The sequence below is a fragment of the Rana temporaria genome, chromosome 8 (genome assembly GCF_905171775.1).
Source record: "Rana temporaria chromosome 8, aRanTem1.1, whole genome shotgun sequence".
In the NCBI taxonomy this organism is placed as follows: domain Eukaryota; kingdom Metazoa; phylum Chordata; class Amphibia; order Anura; family Ranidae; genus Rana; species Rana temporaria.
The window spans coordinates 169,017,638-169,033,077 of NC_053496.1; the positions used below are offsets into that span (position 1 = coordinate 169,017,638).

At 48.5% G+C, this 15,440-nt stretch overlaps 1 protein-coding gene across 6 annotated transcripts in view; it reads left to right on the plus strand.

Moving 5' to 3' along the window:
• LOC120909865 (gastrula zinc finger protein XlCGF26.1-like) overlaps positions 1-8,933 on the plus strand; it is a 60,554-nt gene extending 51,621 nt beyond the window's left edge. For 5 of the 6 annotated variants that reach the window (XM_040321623.1, XM_040321619.1, XM_040321621.1 and 2 more), the window contains 4 exons: positions 1,315-1,419; positions 2,952-3,040; positions 6,254-6,359; positions 7,657-8,933. In XM_040321623.1, coding sequence (XP_040177557.1) covers positions 1,315-1,419; positions 2,952-3,040; positions 6,254-6,359; positions 7,657-8,927 — 1,571 coding nt within the window. In that variant the 3' untranslated portion in view covers positions 8,928-8,933. The remainder of the gene's footprint in view (positions 1-1,314; positions 1,420-2,951; positions 3,041-6,253; positions 6,360-7,656) is intronic. The other variant, XM_040321622.1, reaches the window with a different exon arrangement.
• The last annotated feature ends 6,507 nt before the right edge of the window (positions 8,934-15,440 follow it).

Here is a 15,440-nt window from a genome sequence, read left to right on the forward strand (position 1 = left end):
ACGTGGGGGAACTTTATTACAGGAGGGAGGATCTGTACTGGGGAGGCTGTACTGGGAAGGGGGAATCTGTACTGGGGAATCTGTACTATGGTGGTGGGATCTGCACTGGAGGGAGCTGTATTAAGGGTGGAGTCTGTACGTGTAGGAACTTTATTACAGGAGGGAGGATCTTTACTGGGAGGGGAAGGGGGAATCTGTACTGGGAAAGCTGTACTATGGTGGTGGGATCTGCACTGGAGGGAGCTGTATTAAGTACGTGGGGGAACTTTATTACAGGAGGGAGGATCTGTACTGGGGAGGCTGTACTGGGAAGGGGGAATCTGTACTGGGGAATCTGTACTATGGTGGTGGGATCTGCATTGGAGGGAGCTGTATTAAGGGTGGAGTCTGTACGTGGGGGAACTTTATTACAGGAGGGAGGATCTTTACTGGGAGGGGAAGGGGGAATCTGTACTGGGAAAGCTGTACTATGGTGGTGGGATCTGCACTGGAGGGAGCTGTATTAAGTACGTGGGGGAACTTATAGGTAGATTCAGTAAGAGTTAGGCCGACTTATCAGTAGATAAGCCGACCTAACTCTACGCCGACTTATGTTTAAGCGTATGCTCAAACAGAGATACGCTTAAACATATCTAAGATACGACGGCTTGCGCCGTCCTATCTTAGATTGCAATATTTTGGATGGCCGCTAGGTGGCGCTTCCATTGCGGTCGGCGTAGATTATGCAAATTAGTAGATACGCCGATTCCCGAACGTACGCCCGGCCGACGCAGTACTTTTACGCCGTTTACGTAAGAGATAGGCCGCGTAAAGTTAGAGCTAGGCCCTAGTGGAATAGTAATGTTAAGTATGGCCGCCGTTCCCCGCCGCGAGATTCGAATTTTTTACGTTGTTTGCGTAAGTCGTCCGCGAATCGGGATTTACGTCGTTTACTTAGCCGCAATGCACACTGGGAAATGTAGGCGCCCGTCGCATGCGCAGTTTAAAAAAAACGTAAAAAAAGTGAGGTCAAGCTAACTAACGGCGGCGTAGCCTAAACACGCTAAGCTACGCCGCCGCAAGTTTAGGCTCTTCTACGTGAATCTACCTATTAATTTTTTGGGGCAACCTCTAGCAGTGTAGGACAGTTTGTACATTGGCACCACCTGGTTCACTAGGCCCATCCAATAGTGCAGCGAAGGAGGGGCCGGGTCCCTCCATCTGAGAGCTATATTGTATATATTGTATTGTATTGCTATATATACAGAACAGTATTGTGAGCAGCATCTTCCTTGATTCAGACAACCCCTCTTTCACTCTCATCTTTATTCACAGACCCCGGAGACACCAGAACCACTCAGAGAGACGTCAAAGCGTGGGAGAAGGAAGAAGAACGTGTGAGGAATAAAGAGGAGGAGGAGCCTCTGGAGACTAGCATGGGTGAGTTGATGACTTAATTAAATCTTTCTGGTTTTTAACTACTACATTACCGAGCCTATTTCTGAGATTTGGTGTTTACACATTAACTACTTGCCGACCAGCCGCCGCCGTTCTACGGCGGCCGGTCGGCTCCCCTGCGGCGAGAGCCCGTAGTATAACGTCGGCGCTCGCACGCCCCTCCGCTCATCCCTGACTCCCGGGCGCATGCCCGGTGGGCGCGATCGCTACAGGGGAACCGGGATTGCTCGTTACAGAGCGAGGACCAGGAGCTGCGTGTGTAAACACACAGCTCCCGGCCCTGTCAGGGGGAGAAATGCCTGATCGTCTGTTTATACAATGTATGAACAGTGATCTGTCATTTCCCCTAGTGAGTCCACCCCCCCTACAGTTAGAACACACCCAGGGAACATACTTAACCCCTTACCTGCCCCCTAGTGTTAACCCCTTCTCTGCCAGTGGCAATTTTATAGTAATCCAATGCATTTGTATAGCACTGATCGCTATAAAAATGCCAATGGTCCCAAAAATGTGTCAAAAGTGTCCGAAGTGTCCGCCATAATGTCGCAGTACCGAAAAAAAAATCGCTGATCGCCGCCATTACTAGTAAAAAAAATATATTAATAAAAATGCTCGGACCATATTGCTGGTCAGAGACCAGAGCACTTTTTGCGATTCAGGACTGCGTCGCTTTAACTGACAATTGCGCGGTCGTGCGACGTGGCTCCCAAACAAAATTTGCGTCCTTTTTTTCCCCACAAATAGAGCTTTCTTTTGGTGGTATTTGATCACCTCTGCCGTTTTTAATTTTTTGCGCTATAAACAAAAGAAGAGCGACAATTTTGAAAAAAAAATGAATATTTTTTACTTTTTACTATAATAAATATCCCCCAAAAATATATAAAAAAAACATTTTTTTTCCTTAGTTTAGGCCGAAACGTATTCTTCTACCTATTTTTCGTAAAAAGAAAACCCGCAATAAACGTTTTTTGATTGGTTTGCGCAAAAGTTGTAGCGTTTACAAAATAGGGGATAGTTTTATGGCATTTTTATTAATATTTTTTTTTTTTTTACTAGTAATGACGGCGATCAGCGTTTTTTTTTTTCCGGTACTGCGACATTATGGCTGACACTTTTGACACATTTTTGTGACCATTGGCATTTTTATAGTGATCAGTGCTATAAAAATGCACTGATTACTATAAAAATGCCACTGGCAGGGAAGGAGTTAACACTAGGGGACGGGGAAGGGGTTAAGTATGTTCCCTGGGTGTGTTCTAACTGTGGGGGGGGGGTGGCACAGTGGCTGCGTTTGATGGCATGGCACATTGGTGCGAATTGATGGCACAGTGACTGCATTTGATGGCATGGCACAGTGGTGATAATTGATGGCACAGTGGCTGCATTTGATGGCATGGCACAGTGGTGATAATTGATGGCACCGTGGTCACTTTCTCACTGTAATTATTACATCGCTATAGAATAATTATATTATTACACTTACCGGTATATGGCGCTATTTTGATTTTTTAAAGGTGAACCTGGTAGCCAAAACTCCCCAGAGAGATGTCCCGATCCTTGGGATTCCACACAAGAACATCGAAGGATCCCGCAGGATAATCAGGTAGATCGTTTGTTTTTTTTGGAGGGGGTGAGTTAAGCTACTTAAAGGGGTTGTAAAGGAAAACAAATGTTGGGGTGCGGGTCAGCAAGTTGAGAAGCAGGGCGGGGGGGGGGGGGGGGGGGGGCCTGGGGACCTCTTCAAAAAAAAAATATGTAAAAAAATACAAATTATAAAAAAAAAGGGGGGGTTGCCATCCCTGGGGACCTCTGGCCCCCTTACAAAAAATAAATAAATACATGTAAAAAAAAAGCTAAAATTTTTATATATAAAAAAAGGGGGGGGGTTGCCATCTGGGGCCCTTGGGACCTCCAGGGCCTTGTGGACCTCTGGGCCCCTTACAAAAAAAAAGGGGGGGTTGCCATCCGGGGGCCTTGTGGACCTCTGGGCCCCTTACAAAAAAAGGGGGGGTTTGCATCTGGGGACCTCCAGGGCCTTGGAGACCTCCGGGCCCCTTAAAAATAAATAAATAAAAATGTAGAAAATTTAAAAAGGGGGGGGGGGTTGCCATCCGGGTCCCTGGGGACCTCCGTGCCCCTTACAAAAAAAGAAAGGGGTGGTTGCTATCCGGGCCCCTGGGGACCTCCGGCCCCTTACAGGTGTACTGCCTGTACCCTTCTGATGGCGGCCCTGTATATATAAAAAATATCACACAAAAGTGAGTACACCCCTCACATTTATATAAATATTTTATTATATCTATTTATTATATATATTATATTATATATATTATATTTATTATATCATGTGACAACACTGAAGAAATTACACTTTGCTGCAAAGTGGTGAGTGTACAGCTTGTATCTTGTGCATCATCTTTAGAAGAGGCTTCCTTCTGGGACGACAGCCACCCAGACCAATTTGATGCAGTGTGCGGCGTATGGTCTGAACACTGACAGGCTGACCCCCCCCACCCCTTTAACCCCGGCAGCAATGCTGACAGCAGAGACAACCTCTGGATATGACGCTGAGCATGTGCACTCAACTGCTTTGGTCAACCGTGGAGAGGCCTGTTCTGAGTGGAACCCGTCCTGTTATACCGCTGTATGGTCTTCTCCACCGTGCTGCAGCTCAGTCTCAGGGTCTTGTTAATCTTCTTATAGCCTAGGCCATCTTTATGTAGAGCAACAATTCTTTTTTTTCAGATCCTCAGAGAGTTCTTTGCCATGAGGTGAACTTCCAGTGTGAGAGAGTGAGAGCGATAACACCAAATTTAACCACTTAAGGACCAGCTCACGTACATATACGTCAGCAGGGCCGATCCTAGGGTCACAGGCGCCTGGGTGCAGAAATATTTCTGACGCGCCCACATGGGCGTTGTCAGTTTACTAACTCCTCCCCTTTACAAATGTTTCTATGGCAACGACTCAACCACAGAAATGCTCCTCCACAAAGTCTTCATTACCCTGGGATCCTTGCATGATCTCTTAACAATAAACAAAATACAGGAAGAGAAGCAGAGAACTTTATTGGGACGTGGAGGGGGGTCTCTCTGATGGACACAGAGAGGGCTTCTGTTAGAGAGTCTGTTAGAAAGACCCCCAGACATACTACAGACATGATACAGGAGATGGTCAGAGACTGCTGACATGATACAGGAGACGGTCAGAGACTGCAGACATGATACAGGAGATGGTCAGAGACTGCAGACATGATGGAGGAGACAGTCAGAGACTGCAGACATGATACAGGAGATGGTCAGAGACTGCAGACATGATACAGGAGACGGTCAGAGACTGCAGACATGATACAGGAGACGGTCAGAGACTGCAGACATGATACAGGGGACGGTCAGAGACTGCAGACATGATACAGGAGACGGTCAGTGACTGCAGACATGATACAGGAGACGGTCAGTGACTGCAGACATGATAGAGGAGACGGTCACAGACATGATACAGGAGATGGTCACAGACATGTTACAAGAAATGGTCACAGACTGCAGACATGATACAGGAGACGGTTAGAGACTGCAGACCTATAGCTAGACTCAGAGAGACTTAGGCTGGTGTATCAGTAGATACGCCAGCCTAAGTCAGAATTTGCGTTGGCGCTAATTTAAGCGTATTCTGGTAACCAGATACGCTTAAATTAGGGTCAGATACGAGCGGCGTAAGTGTCTTACACCCTCGTATCCTAAAGTGTAATTTTTAGGCTGACCGCTAGGTGGCGCTTCCATTGCGGTCGGCGTAGAATATGTAAATCAGTATTCACGAACATACGCCCGGCCGACGCAGTACAGATACGCCGTTTACGTAAAGCATTATCAGGCCTAAAGTTATTCCGTCAAATAGATGGAATAGTAATGTTGAGTATGGCCGCCGTTCCCGCTTCGAAATTCGAAAATTTTACGTCGTTTGCGTAAGTCGTCCGTGAATAGGGATTTACATCGTTTACGTCCACGTCTAAATCAATAGGCTCGTGCGGCGGACTTAGCCGCAATGCACACTGGGAAATGTAGGCGCACGGCCCATGCACATTTCCAAAAAAATCACGTCGGGTCAATCCTAATTATCATAAAACACGCCCCCTCAGCCTAATTTGAATTAGGCGCCCTTACGCCCGCCCGCTTTAGGCTACGCCGCCGTAACTTAGCAGGCAAGTACATTGTGAATCATGTACTTGCCTCGCTAACTTACGGCGGCGTAGCCTAAATGCCATAAGCTACGCCGCCGCAAGTATGCGCTCGCCATCCTGAATCTAGCTAATAGTACACAAACAAGGAGAGAAGGAGGGAGGGGAGAACTCTGGCACTTCGGCGCCCCCCACCTCTGCAGGCGCCTGGGTGCAATGCACCCTGCCTCGGATCGGCCCTGTACGTCAACACTTTAAAGATAGATATCTCGGTAACGGCGGCAGCAGCTGCCACAACCGAGATATCCATCTTTTCCGTGGCCGGTCCTGTAAACGATTGCTGGAAAACGAGCGCTGGGAACTCAGCGTGCACGCCTCCAATGAGCAGACCTCTCCTGACACACGCCCCCTTGCACAGCTATTAACTGGGAAGTTCAGTATGCTACTGTTTTTTCACCCTCACCTCTCTATGCAGCTGAGAACTTTGTATGGCGATTGCATGTATTTGTATGGCGATTGTATAATCACTTTTTTCTCAAATCTTACCACGTTTCGACCTTGAGCTCTGACCATGCAGATCTGTGAGATTGTTCCAGAATGTGAGACCAAGGATCTTATTTGTATCATTTTTTCACTATTTAGGATGAAAGTTTCATCAAAGTAGAGGTAAAAGAAGAACCAGAAGAGCCATCTGTGAGTGCAGAGGAGTCATGTAGGGAGGAGGAAATCCCTCCAGAGATCGGCACAGGTGGGTAATAAGTCCTCAAGTACCCCCAACAGGTCATGTTTTCAGGATTTCCCTCAGAGGCAGTGAAACCGTTAAAATCACCTGTGCAAAATAAGGGAGAGCCTGAAATACTGACCTGTTGGGGGGTACTTGAGGACTTGAGTTGAGAAACATTGCAGTAGAGGACCAAATGGCCTGCAAGCCCAAGAATGATTTGTGGGCTTTCAACATTTGTGGGGTTTTTTTTCCGTTTCAATCATTTTTTATTGAGAAAGTGCCCATAGTTTTACATCAGAAGTCGGTAAAGCAGGGGTCGACAAAATCCGGGTGCCAGGTCGCAATTGCGACAAGAAATTGTGACCTGGCGCCCGCCGGTAATTGAGGCCGCGGCTTTGCGTCCTACAAGGCCACGAATCCGCGGCCTAGAAGACTGCGAATCTGCGGCCTCATTAACCAGCCGCGGGCCTGCCGCGATCGCGCGGTGGGGGCGCACTGAGGCACAGGATCCTGTGTCTCCGTGCGCCCCCACCTCCCCCGTCGCACGATTGCGGGGGGCACCTGATGGCCAGTAATTCAGGCCGCGGCCTTGTGAAGTCCCAAGCTCTTCCTTCTGTGAGCTGGCGCCATCTGGTGGCGGCCGTTGGCATTACAAGTTAAACAGCATTTCTAATGTGTGTAATTTTTCACTATTTTCACTGCCATCTCCTTCCCTCTAATTAGAAGCCCCAAACATTATATATATTTTTTATTCTAACACCCTAGAGAATAAAATGGCGATCGTTGCAATACTTTCTGTCACACCGTATTTGCGCAGCGTTCTTACAAGCGCACTTTTTTTTGGGAAAAAATACACTTTTTTCAATTAAAAAATAAGACAGTAAAGTTAGCCCAATTTTTTTTTAATATTGTGAAAGATAATGTTACGCCGAGTAAATTGATACCCAACATGTCACGCTTCAAAATTGCGTCCGCTCGTGGAATGCCGACAAACTTTTACCCTTTAAAATCTCCATAGGCGACGTTTAAAATTATCTACAGGTTGCATGTTTTGAGTTACAGAGGAGGTCTAGGGCTAGAATTATTGCTCTCGCTCTACCAATCGCGGCGATACCTCACATGTGTGGTTTGAATACCGTTTACATATGCGGGCGCTACTCACGTATGTGTTCGCTTCTGCGCGCGAGCTCGTCGGGACGGGGTGCGTTTTCTGGCTCCTAACTTTTTTAGCTGGCTCCTAGATTCCAAGCAAATTTGTCGTAGCTGTTTAACGATACTGGGGTTCTTCAAACTTTTTTTCTTTTCTTTTGGTTGCCTTCAGATGGACGATACAGAAGATACCACACGGGGAAATATCCAGTTTCCTTAGATGGTGAAATTGAAGAGGATGACATTACAGAATCTTCTGAGGAGAACCTCACGACTTCAAATCATGGCAAGAGAATTCCCGGACACTCAGATCCTCACACAGCTCGTAGACGGGGTAAAACTTTCCCATGTTCCGAATGTGGTGAATGTTTTACCCAGAAGGCAGACCTCACCTCACACCGGAGAAGCCACAAAAATAAGACGATCTTTCCATGTTCCGAATGTGGCGAATGTTTTACCCAGAAGGCAGACCTCACCTCACACCGGAGAAGTCACAAAAATAAGACGATCTTTCCATGTTCCGAATGTGGCGAATGTTTTACCCAGAAGGCAGACCTCACCTCACACCGGAGAAGCCACAAAAATAAGACGATCTTTCCATGTTCCGAATGTGGGAAAAGTTATTCTCTGAAACAGCAACTCGTCCGACACATGAAAATCCACACCGGGGAGAAGCCGTTTTCCTGTTCGGAATGCGGAAGATGTTTTACTGAAAAATGCATACTTGTTAAACATCAGAGAACTCACTCCGGGGAGAAGCCGTTTTCCTGTTCGGAATGTGGGAAGTGTTTTCCGAGCAGACGAAATCTTGTCTTACATCAGATGACCCACACGGGGGAAAAGCCGTTTTCTTGTTCAGAGTGCGGGAAGTGTTTTTACTACAAATCAAATCTTACTACACATGAGAAAGTTCACACGCAAGTGAAGCCATATTCCTGCTCCGAATGCGGCAAATGTTTTTCCCACCGGTCGTCTCTTATCGATCATGAAAAAGTTCACACGGGGGAAAAGCCGTATACCTGTACGGAATGCGGGAGAAGCTTTTCCCACAAATCTTCTCTCAACACTCACGGAAAGGTTCACACGGGGGAGAAGCCGTATCCGTGCTCTGAGTGCGGGAAGTGTTTCTCCCACAAATCGTCTGTCATCAAACACGAAAAACTCCACGGAGGGGAGAAGCCGTTTTCATGCGCGGAGTGCGGGAAATGTTTTTCCTTGAAGTCAAGTCTTGCGGAACACGAAAAACTGCACACGGGGCTGAAGCCGTATTCGTGCTCCGAATGCGGGAAAACGTTTTCCTTAAAATCAAATCTCACCAAACATAAGAGAGTTCACACGGGGGAGAAGCCATACTCTTGTTCTGAATGTGGTAGACGGTTTTCGAATAAGTCCTGCTTTATATCGCATATCAATTCTCATGGGGCAGAATCTATAGTTACATAGGGTCAGATTCACAAATAATTGCGGCGGCGTAACGTATCGTAGATACGTTAGACCGCCGCATCTTTTCATCGCAAGTGCCTGATTCACCAAGCACTTGCAAAAGAAATCCTCCTCCGGCAATTTAAATGGGCGTGTGCCATTTAAATTAGGCGCGCTCCCGCGCCGGACCTACCGCGCATGCTCCGTTTCCGAACTCCCGCCGTGCTTTGCACGTCGTGACGTCATTTTTTCGAACGGCGACGCGCGTAGCGTAATTCCGTATTCCCAGACGGCTTACGCAAACGACGTTATTTTTAAAATTTCGACGCGGGAACGACGGCCATACTTTAGACAGCAATACGCTTGCTGACTAAAGTTAAGGCACCAAAAAAAAAAGTGTAACTTTGCGACGGGAAACTAGACTAGCGGCGAAGTAGCGAACGCGAAAAACCGTCGGGAATCGCCGTAACTCCTAATTTGCATACCCGACGCTGGTTTACGACGCGAACTCCCCCCAGCGGCGGCCGCGGTATTGCATCTTAAGATCCGACAGTGTAAAACAATTACACCTGTCGGATCTAAGGGATATCTATGCGTAACTGATTCTATGAATCAGTCGCATAGTTAGAACAACAGATACGACGGCGTATCAGGAGATACGCCGTCGTATCTGCTTTGTGAATCTGGCCCATAGTTACATAGTTAGTCAGGTTGAAAAAAGACACAAGTCCATCCAGTTCAACCACAAAATAGTAGGAGGTGGAAGCTGAGTTTGGGTAGGTACGTATACTGTACAACAAATTACCAAAAGTACCGTATTTAATCGGCAGATATCGCGCACTTTTTTACCCTGATTTACGCCGACACCCGCATCACCGCTGTGTTTGAACCACTGCGCCGACATATACAGAGCGCAGTACTCTCGTGTATAGTCGGGCAGGCTCGGCTCCTCTCGCGGTCACATCCTGTACGTCCTGTACGTCCTTTACGCGAGAGGAGACGAGCCTGCCCGACTATACACGAGTGTACTGCGCTCGGTATATGTCGGCGCAGTGGTTCAAACACAGCGAGGGAAGCGGCGAGGACACCACGATGGCCACCGGACAAGGCCGCTGATGGACGACGGGCAAGACACCGACGAGGGGCATCCAAACTGTAAGTATTTTTTTTTTTTCAGGAATTTTCCTTCAAGTTCGGGGGTGCGCGCTATACGCCGGGGCGCGTTATAGCCAGATAAATACGGTATATGGACTCCCCTCCATTATATGGAGCTCAGGTGTTTCCAGGGAAAGGTACTGCTAATGTCCAAGCACACAAAGCCAGGTAAAGACATTGGGCCGGATTCAAGAAGCAATTGCGCCTGTGTAACCATAGGTTACACAGCGCAATTGCTTACTTGCTCCGGCGTAACGAGTGCTCCTGATTCAGGAACCTCGTTACGCCGACTGCAGCCTAAGATCTGCGCGGCATAAGGCTCTTATGCCCGCATATCTTAGGCTGCATTCTTGCGGTGGACGCTAGGTGGCGTCCACGTTGTGCTCAGTGTATAGTATGCAAATTGCATACTAACACCGATTCACAACGTTGCGCGAGCCCTGCGTACGCAGTTTACGTACGGCGGTTTTCGCGCAAGGCTGCCCCTGCTATTAGCAGGGGCAGCCCATGTTACGTATACCCGTCGTTCCCGCGCCGCGAAATTTGAATTTTACGTCGTTTGCGTAAGTGAATCGTGAATGGCCCTGGACGCCATTCACGTTCACTTTGAAGCAAATGACGTCCTTGCGACGTCATTTGCCGCAATGCACGTCGGGAAAGTTTCCCGACGGAGCATGCGCTCTACGATCGGCGCGGGAACGCGCCTAATTTAAATGATTCCCGCCCCCTACGGGATCATTTAAATTGCGTGCTCTAGCGCCGGGCATTTTGCCAGCGCGCCCGCGCAATTCACGGAGCTTCTGCTCCGTGAATCAAGGGCAGCGGAGCAAATTTGCGGGGGCGCAGGGCAAAAACGTTGCCCTGCGCCTCCGTAAATAATGCGCAAATCTCTTTGAATCTGGCCCAGTTTGACCAGTGTGATGTGGAGGAACTCAAAAGGCGGGCCCAACCCGGTCTTCTCATCCAACATCCCTACCTGACCTCACAGATGTTCTTTCCCGCGAATAAGCACAAATGCCCACAAACACACTCCAAAACTTTGTGAAAAGTAATTTTTAATGCGTATCATTTTTAAATGGAAGATCCAACAAGCTCATTTACATGTCAAGGCCTGAAGGCCACAGACATTGAGCCATATTGTGTAGTTGTCTTGTATTTATACTGGAGGGAAAAAAGTCTGAAAGAAAACATGACTTACTGGTTTTATATCATTTTAATACCCAGCTTTGTTGAAAATAAATAAAAAAATATGTCTCTTAAATAAGAATTTCAAAAAACTTTATTTAAAGTGGTTGTAAATCCTTACATGTATCCAGTTAAGTGACTGGCCTCAGGTGATACATATAGCTAGATTCAGGTACGGCGGCGCATCTTTCCGGCGGCGTAGCGCATCGTATTTACTAGGGTTGTCCCGATAACGATACTAGTATCGTTACCGATTCCGAGTATTTGCGGGAGTACTTGTACTCCCGCAAATGCCCCCGATGCCTGGCCGAATACTCAGCCCCCCGCTGCTACGCCTCATCCCGCCGCATCCCTGCTGCCGCTTGGGTAATACGGGCGGGGAACATTACAGCTTTCATTTGAATAGCTGTAGTGTTTCCCGCCGCGCCGCGTATAGACACTCCCCCTTGCTCGGGTGAACTGTCCAATCCCAAGCAAGGGGGAGTGTCTATACGCAGCGCGGAGCGAAACACTACAGCTATTCAAATGAAAGCTGTAATGTTCCCCGCCCGTATTAACCAAGCAGCGGCGCGGCAGCATGTAGGTAAGGGGGACATGGCTGCATATAGGGGGGACATGGCTGCATATAGGGGGGACATGGCTGCATATAGGGGGGACATGGCTGCATATAGGGGGGACATGGCTGCATATGGGGGGGACATGGCTGCATATGGGGGGACATGGCTGCATATGGGGGGGACATGGCTGCATATGGGGGGGACATGGCTGCATATGGGGGGACATGGCTGCATATGGGGGGGACATGGCTGCATATGGGGGGACATGGCTGCATATGGGGGGGAAGGACGTATTGGTTTCGACGTGAACTTAAATTACGTCCAGCCCCATTCACAGACGACTTACGCAAACAACATAAAATTTTCAAATTTCGACGCGGGAACGACGGCCATACTTAACATTGACTAGGCCAGCTATTTGTTCGACTAACTTTACGCCGGAAAAAGCCGTACGTAAACGACGTAAAAAAAATGCGCCGGGCGCACGTACGTTTCAGAATCTGTGTATCTAGGCATTTGCATATTCCACGCCGAACTCAACGGAAGCGCCACCTAGCAGCCAGCTACGAAACGACGGCGTAGGAGACTTACGCCGCTCGTATCTTAGCCTAATTTAAGCGTATCTGGTTTCCAGAATACGCTTAAATTTACAACGGCGCAGATTCAGAGTTACGACGGCGTATCTACTGATACACTGGCGTAACTCTCTCTGAATTTGGCTAATAGAGATGAAAATAATCCTCCTGCATACGTTCTACCTGTTTATCTGCAGTCTTTACCTTTACAACCCCTTTAATAAAGCTTGTCTGGAGTCATAAAACGGGATTGAGATCTGAAATTACACACTGCAGAGCTCAATGAGAAGAGCTTTGATAGCTGATTGGTGGAAAGGGACAACCCCCACCCTTCACACAGCTCGCAGGAACAGAGTTGAGGCTGTCAATCAGCTGGAGCTCCCTTCCGTCACCATTTTGCTTTTGGTGTCAAGAAGTGATTCATGCTGATAGCAGAGGAAGGAAGTGGCAGACAGAAATGACACTTGCTGCTCTGGATTGACAAGTACACTCTATAGAGGGATATGCTTTATTCATATTTCATTTCTAAGGTTTCCAACCACATTCACAGCTTGCAGACCAGCCGCCGTCGTTTTACGGCGGCAGGTCAGCTCCCCTGCGCGAGAGCACGTAGCTATACGTCGGCTCTCGCTCAGGCTACTATGGGCGCGTGCGCGCCCCCCGCTCTCCTCTCTCCTGAACGGTTCCTCTGTTATCAGCCTGAGAACTCCTGACATTTTTTTTTTTACTTTTTTAAACAAAAGCAGCCAGAGGGGCAGATTCTCGTAGAATGGAGTAAATTTGGGCGGGCGTAACGTATCTCATTTACGTTACGCCGCCGCAAGTTTTTCAGGCAAGTGCTTTATTCACAAAGAACTTGCCTGTAAAGTTGCGGCGGCGTAGCGTAAATCACCCGGCATAAGCCCGCCTAATTCAAATTCGGCGGGTAGGGGGCGTGTAGCATTTAAATGAAGCACGTTCCCGCCCCGAACGTACTGCGCATGCGCCGTCCGTAAAATATCCCAGGGTGCATTGCTCCAAATGACGTCGCAAGGACGTCATTGGTTTCGACGTGAACGTAAATGGCGTCCAGCCCCATTCACGGACGACTTACGCAAACAACGTAACTTTTCAAATTTCGACGCAGGAACGACGGCCATACTTAACATTGGTTGCGCCTCATAGACCCAGGGGCAACTTTACGCTGGGAAAAGCCTAACGTAAACGTTGTAACTTTACTGCGTCGGCCGCACGAACGTTCGGGAATTCGCGTATCTAGCTAATTTGCATACTCAACGGGGAAATCGACGGAAGCGACACCTAGCGGGCAAAAAAAAATTGCAGTTAAGATGCGATGGCGTAAGAGGCGGCGTAACGTATCTCATCTTGCTTTATTCACAAAGAACTTGCCTGTAAAGTTGCGGCGGCGTAGCGTAAATCCCCCGGCGCAAGCCCGCCTAATTCAAATGAGCCGGGTAGGGGGCGTGGATCATTTAAATTAGGCGCGTTCCCACGCTGAACGTACTGCGCATGCGCCGTCCCTAAAATTTGCCGACGTGCATTGCGCTAAATGACGTCGCAAGGACGTCATTGGTTTTGTCGTGAACGTAAATGGCGTCCAGCCCCATTCACGGACGACTTACGCAAACAACGTAAATTCTTACATTTCGACGCGGGAACGACGGCCATACTTAACATTGGTTGCCCCTCATATAGAAGGGGCAACTTTACACGTCGCAAATCTAACATAAACGTTGTAACTTCACTGTGTCGACCGCGCGTACGTTCGGGAATTTGCGTATTTTGCTCATTTGCATACACGACGGGGAAAACTACGGAGGCGACACCTAGCGGCGAAAAAAAAAATTGCATTTAAGATCCGACCGCGTAACAGCCTTACGCCTGTCGGATCTAATGGTTTCCTATGCGTAACTGGTTCTAAGAATCAGCCGCATAGATACGACGGCCCAGATTAGGTCCTACGACGGCGCACATTGCTTTGCGCCGTCGTAAGCCCTTTCAGAATCTGGGACATTGTCCTTTAACAAGGGGGAACGTAAGGACTACCACCAGAGATACCGACTGTTTATGAGCAAATTCCTTCTGCTGTAAATAAAAGGGGGGAGGGCTCTGCCCTCATGCACAGAGTCTGCAGAGGCACAGACAGCCATCAAGATGTAGGAGTGTTCCTGTTTCCAGCAGAGCTGCTACTTACCGGTATCCAGGGCAGGGCTGGACTGGGACAAAAGTTTGGCCCTGGACTTCATCCAGACTGGCCCACTTTGACAGGTCTCTCCCATGGCGGCCGGACAACTCCCGCACCCCCCCCCCCCCCCGGCCACCCAAGCCCCTGCTCGCCCTTCACTAGCCAGTGGCGAAGCTAGAAATTATTTCACCCGGGGAAAATAATCAGTTCGGTGCCCCCCCTTATGGGACAAGATTAGGCAGAAGGGAGAAACCCCCAGGCCATAGCTGTTGAGTCAGCTGTCTGTCCCCTCCCCCATGCTCCTCTGGTCCTCCCCCTGCTCCTCTGGTCCTCCCCCTGCTTCTCTGTTCTCCCCAGGTGAGCGCTGCAGGGAGGGAGAGGAGGTGAGCACTACAGGAAGGGAGAGACAGAGGAGCGGAGGGGGCGGCGGTCTGCTGTCACTGAAGCCGGCCCACTGAGCCATTGGCCCACCGGGAAACTCCCTGCAGTCCCAATGGCCAGTCCATCCCTGATCCAGGGGGATTGCTGGGACCTGCAGATACCAACTATGGACAAACTAAAGCCCCATAGAGAAGAGGTGAGCATCGGCTGCCAGGGAAGCGAGGGATAAGGTAAGATTAGGTAAGGTAAGGTAAGTACATTTTACTGGTACCCTAGGCAAAAGTGAACATTTAACCCTTGCACTACAGGGGGAGCTCCACTGCCAAGGTAACGTTGTTTCCTATTCCTGGAGTTCACCTTTAAAGTGGATGTCAAGCCAAAACTTTTTTATTTTTTTCTGATAGCGGAAAAGAGACTAGAACCCCTGTCTAGTTTTTACTATTATCTGAGCGATTTTACTTCACTTTCTGTCCCTCTTGATACAGGAACTCACAAA